The sequence below is a fragment of the Aptenodytes patagonicus genome, chromosome 1, assembly GCF_965638725.1.
Source record: "Aptenodytes patagonicus chromosome 1, bAptPat1.pri.cur, whole genome shotgun sequence".
Lineage (NCBI taxonomy): Eukaryota > Metazoa > Chordata > Aves > Sphenisciformes > Spheniscidae > Aptenodytes > Aptenodytes patagonicus.
In genome coordinates, this window is record NC_134949.1 from 77,994,714 (window position 1) to 78,015,966 (window position 21,253).

The 21,253-nt window shown below is 39.4% G+C and overlaps 1 protein-coding gene across 5 annotated transcripts in view; it reads right to left on the reverse strand.

Moving 5' to 3' along the window:
• Positions 1-21,253, reverse strand: part of SCUBE1 (signal peptide, CUB domain and EGF like domain containing 1) — a 223,332-nt gene that overhangs the window by 94,060 nt on the left and 108,019 nt on the right. For 3 of the 5 annotated variants that reach the window (XM_076343862.1, XM_076343853.1, XM_076343844.1), the window contains exons 5-7: positions 17,675-17,800; positions 7,707-7,823; positions 4,742-4,831 (exon numbers count right to left, since the gene is read on the reverse strand). In XM_076343862.1, the coding sequence (XP_076199977.1) occupies positions 4,742-4,831; positions 7,707-7,823; positions 17,675-17,800 (333 nt within the window). The remainder of the gene's footprint in view (positions 1-4,741; positions 4,832-7,706; positions 7,824-17,674; positions 17,801-21,253) is intronic. The other 2 variants (XM_076343880.1, XM_076343872.1) reach the window with 1 other exon arrangement.

Here is a 21,253-nt window from a genome sequence, read left to right on the forward strand (position 1 = left end):
AAATAACTTTGTAAAACTCTCTTCTTGAGACAAGAAGGAACAAACATTATATCTTCTAGGGCCAGAGGAAGAACATTTTATTGCCAAAGTGAGTTCTTTGTGAGATCCAGTGATCTCTGGAAAGAATGGAAGAAGTGGATTGAAGGTGAGGGAGAGAAACATAGTCTTTGCAGTTGTTCTGAAGTCACTTGGGTTCAAGCCTGAATGAACCTGATCCATTTGATTACTAAAGAGTACAGGGAGGGAAATGAAACATGGTGAGAAATGGGTCAGACCCACCTCTTCAAAAAGTGCTGATCAGAGGATAAGATCTAAGAAATGCCCTAGAGAGAACATCATGGTTGTGTCGCTAAAGCACCTTGAGGATTCATGCAGTCTAGTAAGGCATGTGATGATGACAATGTAGCAAGTTGACTGCATTTTTAAAGACAATATAAAAAATATATCATAAAATTTCTTGGTTTTAAGAGTTGATGTAAAGAGTAGCCGAAGAGCAAAGCATTACCTTTGATTAGGAGATGAGGACTTCTTGAGTCTTAAGACCAGACAGTTCTGCAGTTCTGGTTCCTCAAAGAGGAAGTTTTCAGCTGCCTGTCACATCTTTGTAAGCAGTTGACTTATTTGTAATGAGGCAGTCCAATGGCATAATTGATGCTATAAAATCTATTTTTGTGTCCACAGTATCAAGTTCTACGTAAAAGAAAGCTTCAGGATGTCAACAGACAATTGCTCTATAAAAACCCTGTAGCCTTTTCAAGCGAGTGCCCAAGAAGAGAGTAATGCCAAGCCAGTGAGACTTGATGATTGACAATATATGTAATGTAATGATATAGCGCTAGACTACTGGATGACTCATCTTTACAGTTGTAGACTGTGGGGCCACTGGACTTATGAATTCTATCCAGGGCTGCAATAGCAAAAAGAGATTTGGAAACTGCATACATGAATAAAAGCAACTTCCATTGCTGAAGATCTGACACTGGACAAAATATTTTGAGGATATGTGTATTAGTAGGCTTGAGTGGAAATATGGTACTTCTAAAGTTGTGTGCCCACACTAGAATGGCTTTCATCCAGGTAGGCAGGGCATGACATGAAACACAGGGCATGTTTTTCAAACTGATGCTGGATTTAGACTGAACAATATGTGAAATACGTTAGCACACTCCTCTAATCAGGTAGGGCAGTCTCATGCTATGATGCTATGACAGGAAAACAGTCCTGGCAAATAGGTTCTTGAGGAAAGAAGGTAAAGGAAAGTGGGGAGGTCTCCGTGACTGCTCCTAAGAAATACACTGAAAATATTTTCAGAAAAAATTGTGTTGTACCATACAAAACAGAGATTTGAACATAATTTTAAGAACTGAAGGCAGTGCTCAACTAACTGCACAATAAACTATACGAGATGTTTAAGACCTGAAGACATTGGTTGTGCCCTACTGATTTATAGTAAGTGCAAGGTGTTCTGCAACAAGGTGGATGTAAACGTACCTTACAGATTATGGTAGGGCGCTGGTTTTAAATGCTTGGATGTGTGCACTTCTGCAGGATGAATGTGTACTTTCCTTCCTAATCTACAGAATGTACATGGCTCAACGTCCAGTTTATAGCACCCACCACAGAACTCTGGCAGATGGCGGAACCTCACCAGAAGCTCACCTGGAGTGCAATTAAGGCTGCACTCCTTTCCACTCTACAATGGCAATGGCCCAGGGGGAAGTGAAGAAAATGTAAATGAGCTGTATGAAGAGCAATATGGTGCAACATTCACTGAACAGGAAAAGTCATTTAATGCCATCTCTTTAATGAGAGTGCTCTTCACGCTGAATCCAAGTGATTTTCTCTGAACAGGGAAGACAAAGGACAGCTGGAAGCCCTCGGGGTCTTTCTGAGCATTATGAAAAAAGTTGGATGAAAATTCCTAGGAATCATTGGATGTCTCTAAAGAAAGGTTTCTTGTAGATCATCAGAGAAGACCAGTTTCTTGTCTGCCCCACAAGATCTAGATAAAAATGCGTTTAACAGGAAGGAAGTAAGTCTATTTATCTACTTTTCTCTATTTAAGATTTAGCCACAAGTCACAGGACCACACCATGACTAGGACACAGGCCCCTGTAAGAGTCAGTCTGAGCTACAGACCTGCTGTAGCAAAATGAGTGGCATAGGCAGTCATGTCTGACAGCAGCCCTGTTCTCCTAAAGTAATCTCATGCAAGCTTATTCTTAGCCTTGGCTGATATTAAGGGTTATAAAGATCATAGTCATTTTAATAGCATGCAGCAAATGACAGGGGACTAGAAATTATCATCTCAGGGATTGCAGTTGAAAGCATCTTTCATCAGACTACTAAAATTACATAAAGTCATCTACTTTTCCTACTCTCCCAAGACTGCCTGCAGGACGGTCAAAAATCACAGTCCATTTACAAAAGCTCGTAACAAAGTTTCCTGAGAAGCCTTCCAGTACTTTCTAAAACAGCTGTTTAGAGAGCATCTGAAGACACATGGAATTCATGGAAATGCCACTACACTTTTGAAATGTAGTAAGACTCCATTAAAAAAATAAATTGTGGATTTTCTGAGCATCCAAAATCAGTAGAAATAAACGAGTAGAAAAGTCCCTAAGTAATAAGCCATCCACTCAGATCTCACTTACTAATTAATTTTTTTTTCAGCTCTAGTTAATGTTTTTCTAAGGAATCAGTTGTTCAAACACAGCATGTCCATAAACCCTCAGCTCTTGGCTGATACCTGCTAATACAGGAGGTACTGAAGAGTTAAACAATGTATTTTGCAAACTGGATTTTTAACTATCTCCCTAAACCTATTTCTAGAGTCTATGTTCAGCTTGAAACTTGCAGACCTGGTGTAACTAAGAAGCTTGTTGCTAATCCTACCTTCTTAATTCTATTTGCCTGGACTCTTATAAGCAGCGTGAGCTTATTTTCAGGTTGGATAATTACTTTTATCAGAGGGTGAGGCAGCAACGCAGTGCACTATGTTGCTCAGTCCCTCTAAACCATATTGTACATACTGTTGGTGGCTGGGCAAACTCACCATTTAGACCTAGAGGATTGGATTTTCCAATGGCCCTTTGCACATTTTTTTTCCTGAATTCCTGTGACACTATGGGTCTTATTGAAATTACAGCCAAAAGTGTTAATAGCACCTTTAGAAAGCAAGATGAGCTGCCTAGCTTTTGTTAGCTTAAATTAATTTAAACAGTGCATCATTAAACAATAAATTGATATGGGTCACTTGCTAGGTCTGCAAACTAATTGCAAATTAACAATCATAGATAACCTAAAAATAAAGGAACATATGCCCAGGTTTTCACACGAGGGAAAATATTTTACCTCAATATTATCATCTAATACCATTTCAGAGTTATAACGCCGTGCCATTTCCTACACAGTGGTTTTATGCTGGGCTACGGTTAAGCGGATGGTTTGTCATGGGCAACGAGATACAAGTGATATGGAAACTTTACAAATATTGTCACCTACTGCAACTATTAGCCCAGCAATCAACTAAATATTCAAAGTGAGGCTTCTGGTCTCCTAGAGTTGGTCCTTCCAGATAGGTGTGGATGCTTACAGCCAGAGCTGAGCTTGCCAAGGGCTAGCAGGACAGAGTTTGCAACAGACTCAATGGTTTTAAGAAATGAAATAGCGACCAGGAGGGAAGAGAGCAGAATCTTGTCCTGCCAGAATCTCTTCTGTGGGTGAAGAATCCCTGTCTTGTAAACGGTTCATTGGGTACATCTCACCAATGCTCACTATGTTTAAAACCTAGTAGAAATAATTATATGTGGTGAGTAGGGCATCAGAAAGGAAAATAGAGAGTAATAAACCACCTGAAAACCTCCAAACCACTGGTATCATTCAGCAGTCTGTGCTACCCTGTGCTCTTTGTCACATGAAAAGAGTGTGGCAGAGGTCCAGCCACTCCACCCTTTCTATTCCCAAAAGGTCATTCTCACTAATGGCCATAAATGTAACATGAAGAATACAAGCACAAGGGTGCGCAATGGGTTAACTGAGAGCAGAAGCTAAAGAATTATCTTCATTGTTCAAGGCACTTCCTCATCCCTTCCACTCCCAGGCTCCAACAACACAGAGAAACAAGCCACGCTTCAGTCTTGAAAGAAGAACGTACGGAAGCTCACTAGTCACTAGGGAAAGATCTTTCAGTGGTTACTAACATAGCTGCACAAAGGAAATAAATGAATTTCCAGTCATAATATTTACATTTTAATCAAAAGCACTGCAAATTTTAAGTACGCAAATACAGTTGTTCATTTAACACCACATATGTAATACAACATTGTTTTATATCATCATCATCATCATCATCCACTTGTAAGTCAATAGGCAGGTCTGCAACATGAGATTTTTCAGGAATCCTACAGCAACACATACACACAAACACACACAAATCACATGTAAGAAGTAGCTTGCATAAGGTAAGTAAGGTTAATGGCAAAAGCTTCTTTCTATGCAGAAGAAATTGAACATTAAAGCTGCAGCATTAGGAAAAAAAGTTTAAAAACAAGAAATGAAGTCGTACAACAGATGAGAACTTAACAAAATTGGTGACCTTACCACACGGATGAAGTCAGGTTAAAAAAACCAAACCAAACCAAAACCAAAGGGACTAAATGAGACCAAAAGAGAACCTCCCCCCCACACACATACAGACAAAAGTGAGAGCACAACAAAGGAAGTGGAAGAAAAGTGTTACCCATAAGTAGCCGCCGTTTCACCCGCTTGTCCACATCAGCTACTGACGTGGCATTGTACTCAGAACTCTCAATTGCAGCCTCATCCTTCTCTAAAACACAAGTAAGGGACAAACATGGAGCAGTTGGTTAATCACAAGCCCAATTTTCCGCTGCCTAAGACAGTTTCTTGGCGTGGCACAGCCAAAGCCAAGAAGCAAGGCATGAAAGCACTAAATCCCCGTTAGAGAGTTAATTCCCTTTGAGACCCCAGGAAAAAATTAAAGGGTGTTTAGGGAAAGGAGGAAGAAAGAGGGGGAGGAGGAAGAATGGTCGACTATGAAGTAATTAACCACATACAGGAAGCTGGATTCCTACTGGAGAACAAGACAGCTAACATGAGTGCCCCAGAGAGGTGTTAATGATGAAAATTAAAATTCAGAGATGCTAGTTAAACAAACTACCAAAGACAAACTGTAAAGTGATTCAGGCTAATGGTGGCACCAGGATCTGAAGGTGGCAGGCAGAAGACCGAGACAGACAGAGAGAGCTAGAAGAGTCCGGTGATGGATGGGCATGGATGCACCATAGTCTCGTACCCATTGACACATCGTGAGGAGAAACCAAACAACAGCATGCAAATTAAACAAAAACAACAACAAAAATATACAAACAACAAACCAAACAAACACAAAAAAAGATCAATTTGGGCAGTGCTGGTTGCCTGCTTGTCTATGAAACACTACTAGCTAAACATTCAATGCTAGGAAAGATGTTGCAAGAACAGGGTTTAGTAATATTATAAGCATGCAGTAAGCAAGATGATGTCAGCAAAGGTCATTTTACAAGGCAGTCTCTGATATCCTACACGTAAGAGTTTCATACAGCATAATGAGGACTGTAGTTTGGTTATGCTTCATTAGAAATACACAGAAACAGTCACAAGTGTGGGAAGAGATGATCAGTAAGTGAAATAAAAATAAAGATTTCTGATACAGAAGAGCAATGGAGAAGCAGCTGGGTAAATAAAATGATTTATACAGCGAGGGAAATGGTTATTAGGAAAACAAAAAACAAAATGCAAGTGGGGACTTTCACATGCAGCAAACATAAAAAAATAAAATAGAAGGATAAGTCAAGCAAACGAAGACAAAATATGTTAGACAAAGGGTCAACAAGTATTTATCTGGCATTGCAGAAGTTTGCATTCTTGCAGTGATGCCTGGAATATATACACCACTGAAGACAGCAAACACTGGAATCACTGAAGTGAGGAGGAGGAGGAGGAGGCTGGCAGGTTTTGTTTGTGGCAACACTACGTGGTTGAGTGGTAACAAGAAGTTGTTTTGTTTTGTTTTTAACAAGTTCTAGATGGGATCAGGCTGCAATAGAGGCTTTTGTTTGAGTTTTTTTTTTATTTTGCTCTGTAAATAATTAATGAACGTCAGTTATCAGACAAGACAGGCAATCAGGAACCATCACCAGAAAGCAGGAATAAAAACGTAAAAAATAAATAAAAAAATTTAAAGGTATTCTAAAAGAAAGGACTACTTAGAGGGAAGAAAATCAGCACAGGCAGTAATATGTGACTTACATCACAAGACCAAGGAATGTAACATGGAGTTGTATGTATTACATTACAAAAATGGAAAAAAAAGTAAAAAACAGGTGCAGTGCATACAGCTTTTAAGATCATTTTTACATGCTGGACAAAATAAAACATCAATCCAAGGATATTAGTGAACGCTAATAAATAGAAGATCAATTATCCATCCAATAAAACCTGCTCTCAAGGCCCTCGCTCTTGCACATTCTCTGCATCTGGAACTGCCAAAGGCTACAGGGAGGGTTATTTAAACAGAGCAACTGTACGACGGAGCCCTCTGTGTTAATCAAAAGTACTAGCTGAGAGATCCCGTGAGCTGAGACATAGCTGGTGTATACAGCGAGGCAGAGTCCAGCGCTGAACCTTGTTCAGCTCTACCTCCGCCAACACAACCCTCACCCTACCACACAATTTGTGCAGTCAGACCCATCAGAAGTGAGTGAGGCTCTGGGCAGCCACTGAGTTTTATGCCATGGATCTGACCAAGGGATCACTAAAGACAACTGACAGATTTCCATGGGTTTCAAGTGCTCTGTCTTGCAGTATTGATAAAGGAGAGAAAAGATGATAAATGTGCGTCCATGCTTTTTTAACCTCAGGAAATTACTAGGAATTTGTAAGAATTTGAAGTTAAACAAACAAAAAAAGTCAACATGACCACAATGCTAATGAAAACCATTATGGATTTTAGGTTCTGATCTGTGAATAAGAATTTCCAAATTTTAACTTGCAGTATGCAAAAATATCTTTTTTATTTTTAAAAAAAGCAGAGTGGAAAGAAATGGTGTTAAGCAAATAATATATTTTATAATCATAAATGTTTGCATAGCATCTCCCAAGACGCTCCATCTCTTGAACGGCTTTTTCCTACTGATAATCTAAGTGAAAGCTTATTCACTACAAGTGCTGTAATTTTTAGAATCATAAAACATACAACAGGGAAGAAAGCACATAATGATGATTAATCTTCCCCGATAAGAGCTTAGAAAAGAGGATCATTTTCCTCATCTTGCTTACACAAGGAAGTCTTGACTCATGAAAGTGAACAGAAGAGCTGAACTTTCATTCATAATTATGAATGTTCTACACCTTTTAACTTCAAAAATTGTTAGAGTTATGAAAAGAAATAAAAGTTACAAAGGAGTAACAAAGGGATACTTCATTAACAAACATTTTGACAAAACACGCACAAATGCTTCTCTCTCTGTATAGTGTGACCTTAGCTACTACGGCCAGGAACTGCTGTTATACACTTCTCTCAGCAATGGTGCTAAACGCCTGTGAGATACAAACACACACGCGCACACGCACACACATACATATGTGCACATATATATTCTACGAGGAATATGAAATAAAATGCGCTGCAGAGAAGTACTTACCAATGCAGGTTCGGCCATCTGAATGTAGGGCATACTTCTGATGACAACCACACACAGGACCAGTATCTGTGTCATCACAGGTGTGTTGGCAGCCTCCATTCCCATAGTTACAGGTTACTAGTTAAGCCCCAAATGAATGTGTATATATGTATATATAAATAAAATGACAATGAAACCAATTAGTCTTGAGGGCCTTTCAGAATACAGAAGAGCAGTAACAAACCAAGACATAAGGCAACATAACATTTGTATTTGCAGTTATTTGCATTTCTTATTCTTTCTGACCCCCCTTAGCCACGCTCCTGTTGCATGTCCTACGCTCAATCCATGCAGTGAAGAAAAAAAGAGAAAGAAAAAAAGAAGCATGTGCTACTTTTCCCCCAGTCTATTTGTATTCATAATTTTAGTATGAGCAGTTAGCCAATCCCATCTCTTCCCAAAAGCTACATGCTTCATGTCCGTGATGTATATGGCATGAAGAAATGAGCAGCCTACTAATGCAGACGTGTATTTTCAAGTCTATAGACAGCATTTGTCTTTTCCTTCCCCTTAACTTTCTAAGTGGAGGAAGCAGAGACCAAACAGCAAGAATAGAACTATATACGTCTTGAAATCTATTATTTCAAGTACTAGTCCTCCTAGAGTAGAAGAATGTTTAAAAATAAAACAGGAAACATGGTTTGTTTGGGGTTTTTTTCTTTTCTTCTCTGAAACAAAAAATACATGGCTGTTATGGCCCTGCAGTGCTCTGGCCTCAGCTAGGAAGGAAACGTCGGAGATGTCACTTTCACTTCCAAGCATACAGTGCAAAGTGGCTTTTAGCAATTAAAATGTCCTCTGGTGAAAAAATACTAAACATACATTAAAGCAAACATTGTTCGTGACAGAGTTTTGAAGTTTACATGAATTAATAGATCAGATTAAATTTCCTTTGTCACATGATGGATTTAATTTCTGACTATTAAGACAAACCAGTTTTTAAACATTAAGCTGGCTAGCACCATTAACAATGCCTCTCATTTGCCCCTGTTCCATTTAATCCTTTGCAGTCGCATAGCTTGATGCTGAATAACACAATTCTGATCTGACTGAATTCAATTTACTGTCTTTATATACAGGTAATTTGGACTAGGTTCTTTATCAGTATATACATACTGGCAGATACAGGGGAAATCCAATATACCATTATTCAGTTATATCATACTCATCATTTCAGAGGACTTAAATGTTTTGAAATGTTACAGTAATTTAAATACTGACTACAGTAATTTAAATACTGACTCCTACTAATCAGAAGGAACTTCCTCACATTGGTCTTAGCAGAATTTTCCTTCTAGATAAGAGAGTTTATTCAAAAGCTTGGGTAGCAAATTGCAATATACAGTAAAACTAAGACAATGGTTAAGGGTATTTTAAAATCACGTATCTAAATCTAAACTGAGGTTCTATCTAATCCAATAGGGCTAAGCTCATATAATTTCCCACTGACCTCAGTGACTCTGCTTTAACGCTAGCTTCTTAAAATGGAGTAGACTGGAATTTTCAGTCACAGTAACTAGAACTGAAATATCCCACCTCTGGTGTGAGCGTCCCAGTGCTGAATAGTTATGCCACTCTCAGTAATCACTTAAGTATTTTGCTTAAAATGGAACAATTCTAAGAAAAGCAACTGAGGGAGACCCACCACAGCATAACCAACACAATTCCCATTAAAACCTCCTACCAGCGTGGGAACCGCAAGTTTACACCCGCGGTTCCTGAAGTCTGGCAAAGACCACAACAGGAATTGTCCATCTCCCAAGTGAGTGCAGACCAGAGGCCACTACAGGTGCAAGCATCCTTGGTCCTTCACATTGTACACTTTGAATAAAATCCTTCTGTTGTTCAGAGATAGAGGGGGAATAGTCTTGTGGCCTAGTGGTAAGAACAATCCCTGAGAAGAGGGCCCGCCTGGATTACCACCTCTCCTCCCAGGAATATCGCTATTCTATCCAATTGGAAAGAATGCCAATGAGAAAGATGGAAAGCAGCCTGATCCACATTCCCATATGGGAGCTTGACAGTTTGGGCACTAGGCTGGAAAATGGGAATTGTGGGTTCAGTCCCACCAGACAGAGGAGGGAATTGAACTCACATACCCCAAGTCATAAGCATCCTAAACTTCCAAGGAATTACATTAAAAAAGCCCCCTAAGCAACAACCACCCTCAGGCATTCTTTCTCCTTCTCCAGTTTTATAACTTAACTATTAATTTCTTTCTGTGAAAAAATACATGAAGCAAACCATTCTGCTTTGCATCAAATGGAAGCAAAATTTTCCTTTCCTTCAGTACACAGTAACATTTTAGCTTTTAGTTTTGATGCAAAACAAACAAATTAAAATTTTACGTCAACTCTCCATTCTTAAGCCTCCCACCTTTTCGATGCAGTCATGCTGAAAAATAATTTCCTTGCTCAACACTATGCCTGTCCTTATTCACCTCTCTTCTTTTTGCCTATTCTTTGATTTGCAGGTTTTTGGGGTTAATCTTTTTCTTGTGGCTCTCTCTCTATGCCACATTATGTGTGCAACACTGACTTCTTGGTTAATCTGGAGGTAAAGAAATACTGGTTTGCAGCTTAGCTGAGAGGCAGAGGAACAGACAGAGGTAGTTTGAATTGTCTGACTGCAGCCTGACAGCAAACATGAGCTCTCTTCTGGCCAGCTGTGTCTGGGATGTGATCAAGCAGGGGCACTAAGTGGTATAGAAGGCAGCTGCCTGCAAGATCCACAGTATTGGGCGCGCACTGGCAGAGCTAATCCAGGATAACGTACTTTCCATCTACCTATCCTCCCCTCCTTCTTGACCCCATATGCCTCTTGGACTACGTGGAAGTTCATTCAATGTTTCTATCCCTGTTGGACTGCTGTGCCACCACAAATTAACTTAAAGGTGTTGTTTATGCCAGATGTTTAAATATATTTTTAGCCAACAGTATTTTTATTGAGGATTTTAAAGTGCAATCGGCAACAAAGTGTATATTTTAAACAACTTGACTGCAGTGGTTATTTTTGGCATTCCTTGCTGAAAGCCTCTGCTGGCAGAGATGAAAATATCTTAACATGGTTTCTCTGATCCACGTAATATGAGGGACTTTTCCTTACTATATTTGTCTATGAAAAATCGCACTAGACTGATGGGTTTTATAGTAAATCCTGCAGAATCACACACTTCTTTTATAGCTTCCGTGCATACTAAAGTTACTGGTTCCTGTTCTACCCAGTCAACGAACACAGATGTAGGTCAGTTCCTTTTCCTGTCTCTTACAAATATTAGTAAATCACGTTTTTGACGGATTTGAATTTCTGTCTAGACTATAATTTATTTATTTATTTATTTATTTATTTAAAGCAACTTGAGACAAAATTCTGGAGCTTGACAGCTCTGCAGGTGAAATTGGTACAAAATCCAGTTGTAAAATATGTCATTTCAATTTCCTTCCAGCCTTAATTCTGTGGCAGTGACACAGTGAGAAGTTTCTCTTGGTTAGAGGAAGAAAACCAAAATTATTTAAAAGCAAAGGGACATCCAGATCTACCCCATTTTTGTCAGAAAGCATTAAAGCAAAATTAATGAGAAATCTCAAAGTGTTCCTTTAAAAATTATTTCTGATAACTTTGGACTCTACAGCTACGCAAGACTGTGTGCTCATTCAGAGTCTATGACATTAAAAAGGCAAACAAAAAGAGGCAATATGGTAACTTCTGATAGACACAGATCACCTTCAAACATTATAAATCATGCTACAATAAAAGGGATGGAAAACAGTAAGTAATTTTTCTTTTTTTTTTTTTTACCAAAGGCGAATACATGTCTGTTAGAACTCAGATATACTTATCTCCACACAGCAGGTTTAAAACCAGAGTAACACCATTGCTTTTTACACTGCTTCAGCATTTGTGTATGTCTTAAGTGCAATCAAAATGCTGGGCTCTTTCCCTTAGTGGGAGAAATACCCTGTACAACAGGCTAAAACCAGCATCTCATAGAGAAGACTTTGCTCGTGTTGGCTACAAAGATAAGTAGAAACAGCACACAAGCCCTACAAAGATGCACACCATCTATGTGAGGTGTCTAATGCTGGTGGCCAAGTTACCAGTCTCTTCTCCCAACATTGTTTCTACTGTGAATGAAGAGCTATCATAGAATCATAGAATCACAGAATGGTTTGGGTTGGAAGGGACCTTAAAAATCATCTAGTTCCAACCCCCATGCCATGGGCAGGGACACCTTCCACTAGACTAGGTTGCTCAAAGCCCCATCCAACCTGGCCTTGAACACTTCCAGGGACAGGGCATCCACAACTTCTCTGGGCAACCTGTTCCAGTGCCTCACCACCCTCGTAGTGAAGAATTTCTTCCTTATATCTCATCTAAACCTACACTCTTTCAGTTTAAAGCCATTACCCCTTGTCCTATCACTACATGCCCTTGTAAAAAGTCCCTCTCCAGCTTTCTTGTAGGCCCCCTTCAGGTACTGGAAGGCTGCTATAAGGTCTCCCTGAAGCCTTCTCTTCTCCAGACTGAACAACCCCAACTCTCTCAGCCTGCCTTCATAGGAGAGGGGCTCCAGCCCTCTGATCATCTTCGAGGCCCTCCTCTGGATTCACTCCAACAGGTCCATGTCCTTCTTGTGTTGGGGGCCCCAGAGCTGAACGCAGTACTCCAGGTGGGGTCTCACCAGAGCGGAGTAGAGGGGCAGAACCACCTCCCTCAACCTGCTGGTCACGCTTCTTTTGATGCAGCCCAGGATATGGTTGGCTTTCTGGGCTGCAAGCCCACATTGCCGGGTCATGTTGAGCTTCTTATCAACCAACACCCCCAAGTCCTTCTCCTCAGGGCTGCTCTCAATCCATTCTCTGGCTGGCCTGTATTTGTGCTTGGGATTGCCGCGACCCATGTGCAGAACCTTGCACTTGACCTTGTTGAACTTCATGAGGATCGCACAGGCCCACCTCTCAAGCCTGTCCAGGTCCCTCTGGATGGCATCCCTTCCCTCCAGCATGTCGACTGCACCACACAGCTTGGTGTCGTCAGCAAACTTGCTGAGGGTGCACTCAATCCCACTGTCCATGTCACTGACAAAGATGTTAAACAGCGCTGGTCCCAATACTGACCTCTGAGGAACGCCACTCATCACTGGTCTCCACTTGGACATTGAGCCATTGACCGCAACTCTTTGAGTGCGACCATCCAGCCAATTCCTTATCCACCAAGTGGTCCATCCGTCAAATCCATGTCTCTCCAATTTAGAGACAAGGATGTCATGTGGGATAGTGTCAAATGCTTTGCACAAGCTATGGGGCATCCTGAGCCGAAGCCCTGACACTGGTGCTTCAAATACCCTTCAAACAAGATTAATTCTTTTCGCTGACTATAATGCTCAGGCTCTTGAACTGGCCAGCCACCTTAAAGGGGCAGCAGGCTGGCAGCATGGCATAATCTCCCTAACTGTCCACCTGCCTATGCTGTAAGCAGCAGCATCTATTCAGTTTGGCTGGGCTGACCTAAGCATTCCTAAGATAGAGCTTTGCATGTGGGCCAGTGCTTACATCCATAGAAATATATGGATTAGTCTTGAAATGATATTTTGATGATGAAAGACAAGAAACAACTGTCTGGAAGAGGAATGACATCTTAAAGAACAAAAGGGATTTTAATGTACTTATTCCACTAAATAATGATATTGATGTTCCATGCTAAAACCCCCAGAAGTTAGAAAATACCAAAATTCAGCCCCACTCTAAAGGCTAAATCCTGCTTTCAGTGCTTCTCTGAACTTCCATATAATCCTTTTTCCGGTATCTTCCATCTGACATGCCCATGAGAAGGAGTATTTGAAAACATATGGCCAAATATTAAATCTAGCATTTAGTACCCACTAGCACAAAAAATCCCCTAAGACAATGATGTCCTAATCTTGTCCACATGTGGACTGAAATATATACTATGGCTCAGATGCCACAGAACTTGCAACAAGCCAGATGTTTTGGTTTTGTAGCATGGCTTTCTGCAACAGTTCAAACCAGCACATTGTAATTCCAGATAAATTAAAAATTGCACTGTTTTTTAACTAAATTGGCCATTAAATATATAATTTATATAAATATATGGGCATCTCTTTCTATGTGATAAAGCTGTGCATGCAACATTGCTTGCATTATTTATTCCAGTATGGCATTACATTTTTAACATTCCGGAGATCTTTGTACTGACAGCAAATAGCTGCATGAGAATATTGTCAGCAGGAGCTGAAAAGCTGCCACGAGGCACAGGTGGGATGGCATTTTATTGTAAACGTACTAGAGAGGATTTTTAGAATTACTTAGCACTAGCCCTCCTGCTTACTTAAATCATTATTATCGGAGGGGGCAGATAGAAATAGCTGTAGTTAAGGTTATCCAGCATTTGTCATTAAAAGAGTCAGCTTTCACTTGTTTATAACTGCCAGAATTATTTCTTTTAGGTTGCAACTTGCAGGTATGTGTATCTGCTTTAGGTTTCCTCTTACTTTTTCAAGTTCCAGCTAAACTGATCCAGCTAATAATGAGATTAACAAAAAATGTCTTGGGTTGTTCATGTTCGGGGAAAAAAATTTTCAGTTTATCAAAAATTTCTAATGCAGTCATGCTCAGGAGCAGGATCTTAAAATCTATCGTGGATACAGATATAGAAAGAGGAGATAATTTCCCTTGTTTTTCCACTGCAATCTGGAACCGAATTCACTATTCCTAAGTGTCCTCTTTCTGCTGCCAGCAAGTATCTATGAAAATCACTGACAAAGCATATTCCTCTTCTAATGGCTTGTGTACACAGAAGATGGTAGTTTAGTGCTGCTTTGGATCTAAAGGATGCAGCTCTTCTGAGGAATTATGTATGGATCTGTATGATTCTGCTTAGTGTATTTCTAGACGACCTCTTGAGGTCCCTTCCAGCCTCAATGCTTCTGTGTTTTCCTAGCATGGTGGGCAAGACTTTTTTTTTTTGTAACTGAGAAATTGCATGTTTAAAATTTACACTAAGAAACCATTAAGGTTGCAATATTAAGCACTAAAAAGCTACAAAATACCAGACTTCTGGTACATAGACTTATCGTATTGTGATAACCATCCTTAATGACAAATGCAGAAAACACTCCTGTCTTATTCAGTGCGCAGTGGAGCTGGGGAAAGTCAGGTCTGTGGAAACAGATGGAGAATCTTGTCCATTTGCTGAAGCATGAGTAGTAAATCAGAAAGGGACTGTCAAGAAAGGATGGTCTTGTTCAGACAGTGAATAGCCATGGAATTCCTACTTAGGGCTTGGCAAGTCACTTGAATCACATCTATTACAGGTTACTAATATTATATTCCTTTCTCCATGGCATTTGCAACTGCAGCTGGAGCCATTGGGAACTTGGCTTTGATCATACTAAAGTGCTATAAATGCTGAGCTGGGTTCTGGGTGTTTCTTGTTAATCACCTATCACTACTAAATGACTTTGACATTAACATCTTTATATTCATTTCCCATTTGTAAGATAGGCAAACCAGTACTTTTTAACTTGACAAGAACATTCTGAAAATACATTACCAATGCCTACAAAGCACTTCGATATTACAGTAGTGAGTATCATGGGAAAATCTATGAGGAAATTAAAAATTTTATGTTCACAATAGGGTTTAAATAGCGTGCAGCAGGCAAGGCATGACACTGAATTATGGAGAGGAAGCTATTGAACAAAAGCCTGCTTAATGAGCACTGACCATCTTGTACACTGAATGAAGCAAGACACCAATAGTGACTGCCTTATTAGCATGCAATGATACAATCAGGTGATATGTAATCATGTAATTAGGATGTAATGACAAATTTGTAATGCATGCATAAAAAGCAGGGAGCCTCCCTCCAATTTTTTATGCTTTCTAACTTATTTTAACATCTTTTTTTCCTTTGAGGAACACATCTCATTACTAGTGGACTTGGGCCAGTACGTCTGAAAACCTCTCCCAGTATTCCGATTCAATGGCAAACTGGCTGATAAAAAATCACCTAGTGAGGTACTGGTTCTCTGCCACCTCTTCACATAAAAAACCAGAGAAGCAAGCTCTGACAAACCCTGAAAGGCACAGTCTCCTGGAGGGACCATGATAAATCAGAATAATTGAGAGGGATATACTAGGGGTGTATCAGACCCTACCAGTCCCTGGTGTACAGGGCTACAGACCCAGTCCAGGCCAACAAGGGGCAAGTGTCTCTTTTGCAGCTCTTCAACATAGCTGTGCTCAGCACTTGCAAAGCTGCAGCTCAAGATTTAAGCCAATTCCACTGAAATGGTTAGCTGTGAAAAAGTTTTTTTAAAAGTCAAGATTTGGTTTCAGAACTAGACCTTTACAAATAGCCTGCTGTAATCTCACAATTTTGTCCCAGGCTATCTGGCTACAGCTTCATACTTCTTTGTGTTTGGAAGGGCTAGAAGTACAGTTATTTTAAATAAGACTCTGGAACATATTTGCAGGATGTGCTGTGGGTTTAGGGGTTGGTGTACTTTGCAGCAAGCTCTGCGGCCTTGAAAAACTCGGCATGCCTACTTAGAGGTCTGTCAGCAAAAGCTCATTATACTTCCAACTACAATTTGAACACCAGAGGGCACAGAATAAATTCAAGTTTTTCACTCTTAAACCTTGAGGCATTTAGAAATATAGTTCTAGAAAAGGCCTTAATTCTCCTGTCGCTACCTCACTATGAAAAAGGATAATGTAATTCCTAAGGAATGTACAAATTTGTGGAAACAAATAATAAACAACATAAATAAACATCCTCTCCCACTTTACAAATGTAGCTGATGTTGCACTGCAATTAACAGCACGCAACGTTCACTTCTAATAAACATTGAGAACGAAAATTACTATAAAGGCAATTTTTCTCTGTGCTTTTGCCTTTGGCTCTGTGTAGCTTCTTAATACTGAGGAACAATCAGGCTGTACAATACCCTGTGGCATTTCCTGATGATATTCAAAGGTGATTCTTTTGACTTTGTACTTGGGAACTAATATCATCTAAGTGTGTCTATACAGTGGACATCTCAGGAAGAAAAAAGCTGAAGTGGAAGAAAGGCTATCACAAAAATACTGGCCCTATGCAAAGCACAAAACATGTTTTATGTCGTTTTATTGCACTTCCTTCTTTTTGCTTCTCACAAAGCTACCAAGTAGGAAAGCAAGCTATTGGAGTCAGATCTAACACTCACTGAAGCCATCAGAAAGACTCCTATGCAATTTGGAAGCTTTCACATGACGATGCTAAATTACAGACGGTCAATTATTTTAACCTATACAGAACAATTTCCAATTTTGTGGGATAATGAATATCTGTATCTTCAGCATCCCAGCTTCGAGAATACATGACTCAGGGTTTTTCTTTGAAGAACAGTATATATATGATACAGTTGTATGTTTTCCAAGTAATAACAAGAAAAGTAGCCTGTGTGCAGCGGAATCGGAACTAGAGCAAACATTTCTATCCTTTAAAAAAGAGGAATTAACACTCTTAATTTGATAGCTCTAGTGGATTTATCATTAAACCCATTAGTAAATTTATCAATGCATCTATCATTGTGGACCTTCAAAATATTGCACACCAGAATCCTCTATGCTTTATTTGTTTTGCTTTACAAGGAAAGCCTGGATTAAACTGATCCCTCACTTTTCTGCATCCATAGGAAGGTAGAAAAGTTAATACCATTTTGCTAACAGGGTCACTGCCAACATTCTGTTATTCAATCCCTCTTATCCATCCCCAAGTACACCTTCTACAGAAAAAAACACATTACTAAAATTACAAATCACCTTTGGCCAAAACAAGGTTGATTTCTTGGCTTCTGGAAAATAACAACAATGCAGAAAATAAGACATTTGGGGGCATTTGAAATTTAATCTTCATCTACCTACATTTGCAGTCCTTCTGGTTTTTGGCAAGTTCAAAGCCAGGCCTACATTCACAGGCAACCCCACCTTTGGGCGTCTCCCGGCAGATGTGTGCACACCCATGATCTTTGTTCATACAGTTCATACCCTCTGTAAAAAAAAGTAAGAAAAATGGAAAATATTAGTACTGAAATAGAATTACAAAATAATTACACACATCCAGTCCTCCAGTAATTTTAGCTGTAATTTTTATTTTGCATCTGGACTGTGTTCCACAAGGCAAAAGAACGCAGTTGAAAAGTGGTATACAATGAACAAAGTGTAATAAAGGACAAACCTCCTCTGGGGCAAATACAACAAGTACTACTGTGGGATACAGGGTGTCCCTGCTGCATGTAGAAACCCAGGACTTGTGATTTCCCTATTCCATATCCATATTCTAATCTTTCATGAAAATATAATGGATTCAAAGGATACTCCAGGAAGCTGTCTGTCCCACAGGCAATTATCAGAGTTGAATAACTGAGCTCACTGTTATTTTTTCCATGTATAAATTTAATGGTTGTTACTGTCTGGTGCATTTTTATTTGCCTGTTAATGTGCTTTATATTCTCGAACACACAAAATATAACAAAGATTATATCTGAGCATTTTTGCTTGGATCTGTTTCTTCGCTGTTTGTTATACATCTCAATTATCTGTGTCATCCACCATAAGCGCAGCCAATCTCCAACAAACCTACTACCACTTTTCTTTTTGACTATTTTAAACAAAACATACCAGCTGTTCAACAAACGTCCAAGTGCCATGGGTGGATTCCTGTTAATGTTTATGCCAAGGAGCAGTATCAACCAGCTTCCTCTTATTCATCATAGGGCCAATTTTAGCTTCCCGAACCACGTAAGTGATTCAGATACTGAATGCGCCTTATGCTCTTAGAGGCCTTCATTACTGAGTTAATTCAAATCCCACATATTGACAGAAATCTTGAACTCAGCCCTTATGGGTCAGCATCTAGCATTCCTTGTGTGAACGAAGGCTAGCTAGATTTGCATTACAAAGCCTTCCCAGACTTCCCCTTGGATATCTGACCTGGAAAGGAGAAACAAATTCTCTCAAAGTACACTGACAGAGAATTCACAGCATAACTCGGCTTACTACTGTGAAAACAGCACGTATTCCCCAAAACGCGGGTGCATGCAACATCAGTGTGGACTCAGCAGCTCATTTGTCACTTTGTAACGCGGCTACTCCTACTTATTCTAGGCTAATTTCTCAAAACAACTCCAGTGTAAAATGTTCAAGTTAAACCTACAGTGACGACGTACTGTAAATAAATGTTTTTTTCAGGGCTGTTGCAAAGTTTTTGCTTCCAAAGGTGAAAACGATCACTGCCCTCCCTTTTTATTCTTACAGAAGCTACATGAACGCACCCGCCACCTCCAGCATCTACACACACCGCCTTTAGGCTCAGGCTGGTCTCACGCTATCAAATACTTGAAACCAAGCGTCAAGGCTTTATGATGAATTTGAGCAAAAGTTTCTCTGCATACAGAATAGTTTTTAATTGAACACAAATAAAAGGATTAGCGTGTAAGACAGCTACTAAGAAACTTTGCGTACAAAATTCTGAGGAGGAAATGCTGCAGGAAGTCAGTCAGAGATTCCCTCAGGTTGGCAGAAACTAACAGCTTCAGGAGTTATTTGCACTGCTCGACTTCACCTCAGAAAGGTTTATATTAGCAGAGCAATGAAAAACACACATCACCAGTCCAAGTGGGTATTTGTGTTCATCTCTCCTACAAAAAAATATCAGGATCTTAAATCTCACTGCCTATGAAAAACAGCATTATAGACAACAGATATATTTTGCTCTTCTAAATTCCCCTCTGTGTTAGCCTTGATGAGTCTAAAAACTTGCCAAAGAACAAAATAAGTTATTCTCTGTCAACTGCAGCCTGGTCAACAGATGCTATTGGAAGATATATAATACATACCATACCATACCATACCATCCTATACATGGAAGTGAGGTATGAATGTTTTGTTTGGGTAAACGGATATAAGAAACCTGGGAACGGCCTTATTGAAGGTTTTGAGGCATTTTATAATCTCTTTCTCTCCACTTCTCCCAACAAAGGATTTCAGACACAATGTGTTTGACAAACTGCATTCCTGCGCACTACGCTATGTTCAGAAAAGGATCTGGGAAAGATAACACATGCCTGATTGAGTCACACTGCTGAGGCAATGAGAAGAGAGGAATTAGACAGATAAAAGAAGATATTTAATGGCTCAGAAGTGTAATGAAGCAAGTGGTTTTCAGTGTTTACTTACAGATACTGAATATCTGCCATTGTTAAAATCACTTGGAAAGACAGAAATTGTGCACTGCTAAAAATATTGGGAGAAATCGAAGATCAGAATTATTACATTCTGAAACAAAAGTGAAAGACAAAGCAGAATTTTATGCTGGTATTTGTGTGTAAGACCACAACATTTCAGTTACTGTATTAATCATTTCAGTTACTGTATCAGGTAGTTGGAGCTGTAGAAAAACTATTTCAGTTCCATGTTTAGCTGGAGAAGAACAACACAGAAATCTCATAAGCCTGAAAACCATTATTTCAGGAAATTTAAGTTTTCCTGGTGAAGTGAAAGATGATCATTTTTCAGTCAAGAGCAGGAACTCATCCACAACGAAACTTCTCATTTATATTTTAGTATTTTTCAAAATCCCTAAGAATTAAATTACAAAAAATTCCTAAACAGAATTCTATTTAGGCCTGAAAAAATTATTTAAATAAAAATGCAGCAAATAAATATTTTGGCTTGTTTAAAAATGTAATCTAAACCAGATTTGTGTTAACTTGCAAATAGTTTTAATTATTCCACATTTTAATTTTTCAGCAAATGCAGTATTTGGCCAGATGTCTTCTGTATCAATCTACATACACAAATGATTTATGAATCATTGTTGATACATAAGATTTACTTTTTTTTGCAAGCTGACTCTTCAGACAATACTGAACCTTTTATGATATAGCATATAAATGACACAAAAAAATACAAAAATATGCTAAATACCTTCCTAATACTAGTTTAGTTGCTATACAAATGCATATAAATGGGAGAGAAAAATACTCCTAAAATGACTCTGTTCAGTATTCTCTTTAGGAGGATGTGGTCCAAACTCTAAAAGAAACTAGAAATACATAAAACACCTCACATATTTCCTATACTGGAACTGGATGGAATGCACTGCCGGTAGTAAAATAACTGCTCTGCTGACTGCACACCACTCTGCTATCAAAGTAGTAGTAAAACATCTTGAGTTATCATCTCCCCTCACCATCACCTCCTGAGAAACAAAGTTTTGCCTTATTTTAGTTAATGTTTAGCAGCCACCTAACGTGCACATGCTTTTTACATAAGGAGCCAAGAGTGTGAGTAACAGCACGGAAAAAATTCCCCTGATGTTAAGGGGGATGTTTCTTAAGCATCTCAGTGCCTGCCTTGGCGTTCAGCCTCCCTCAGCCCCAGGACAAAGACTGACCCAAAGGGGAGGCGGGCAGCGTGCTTCCAGACCCACTGGCACTGCCA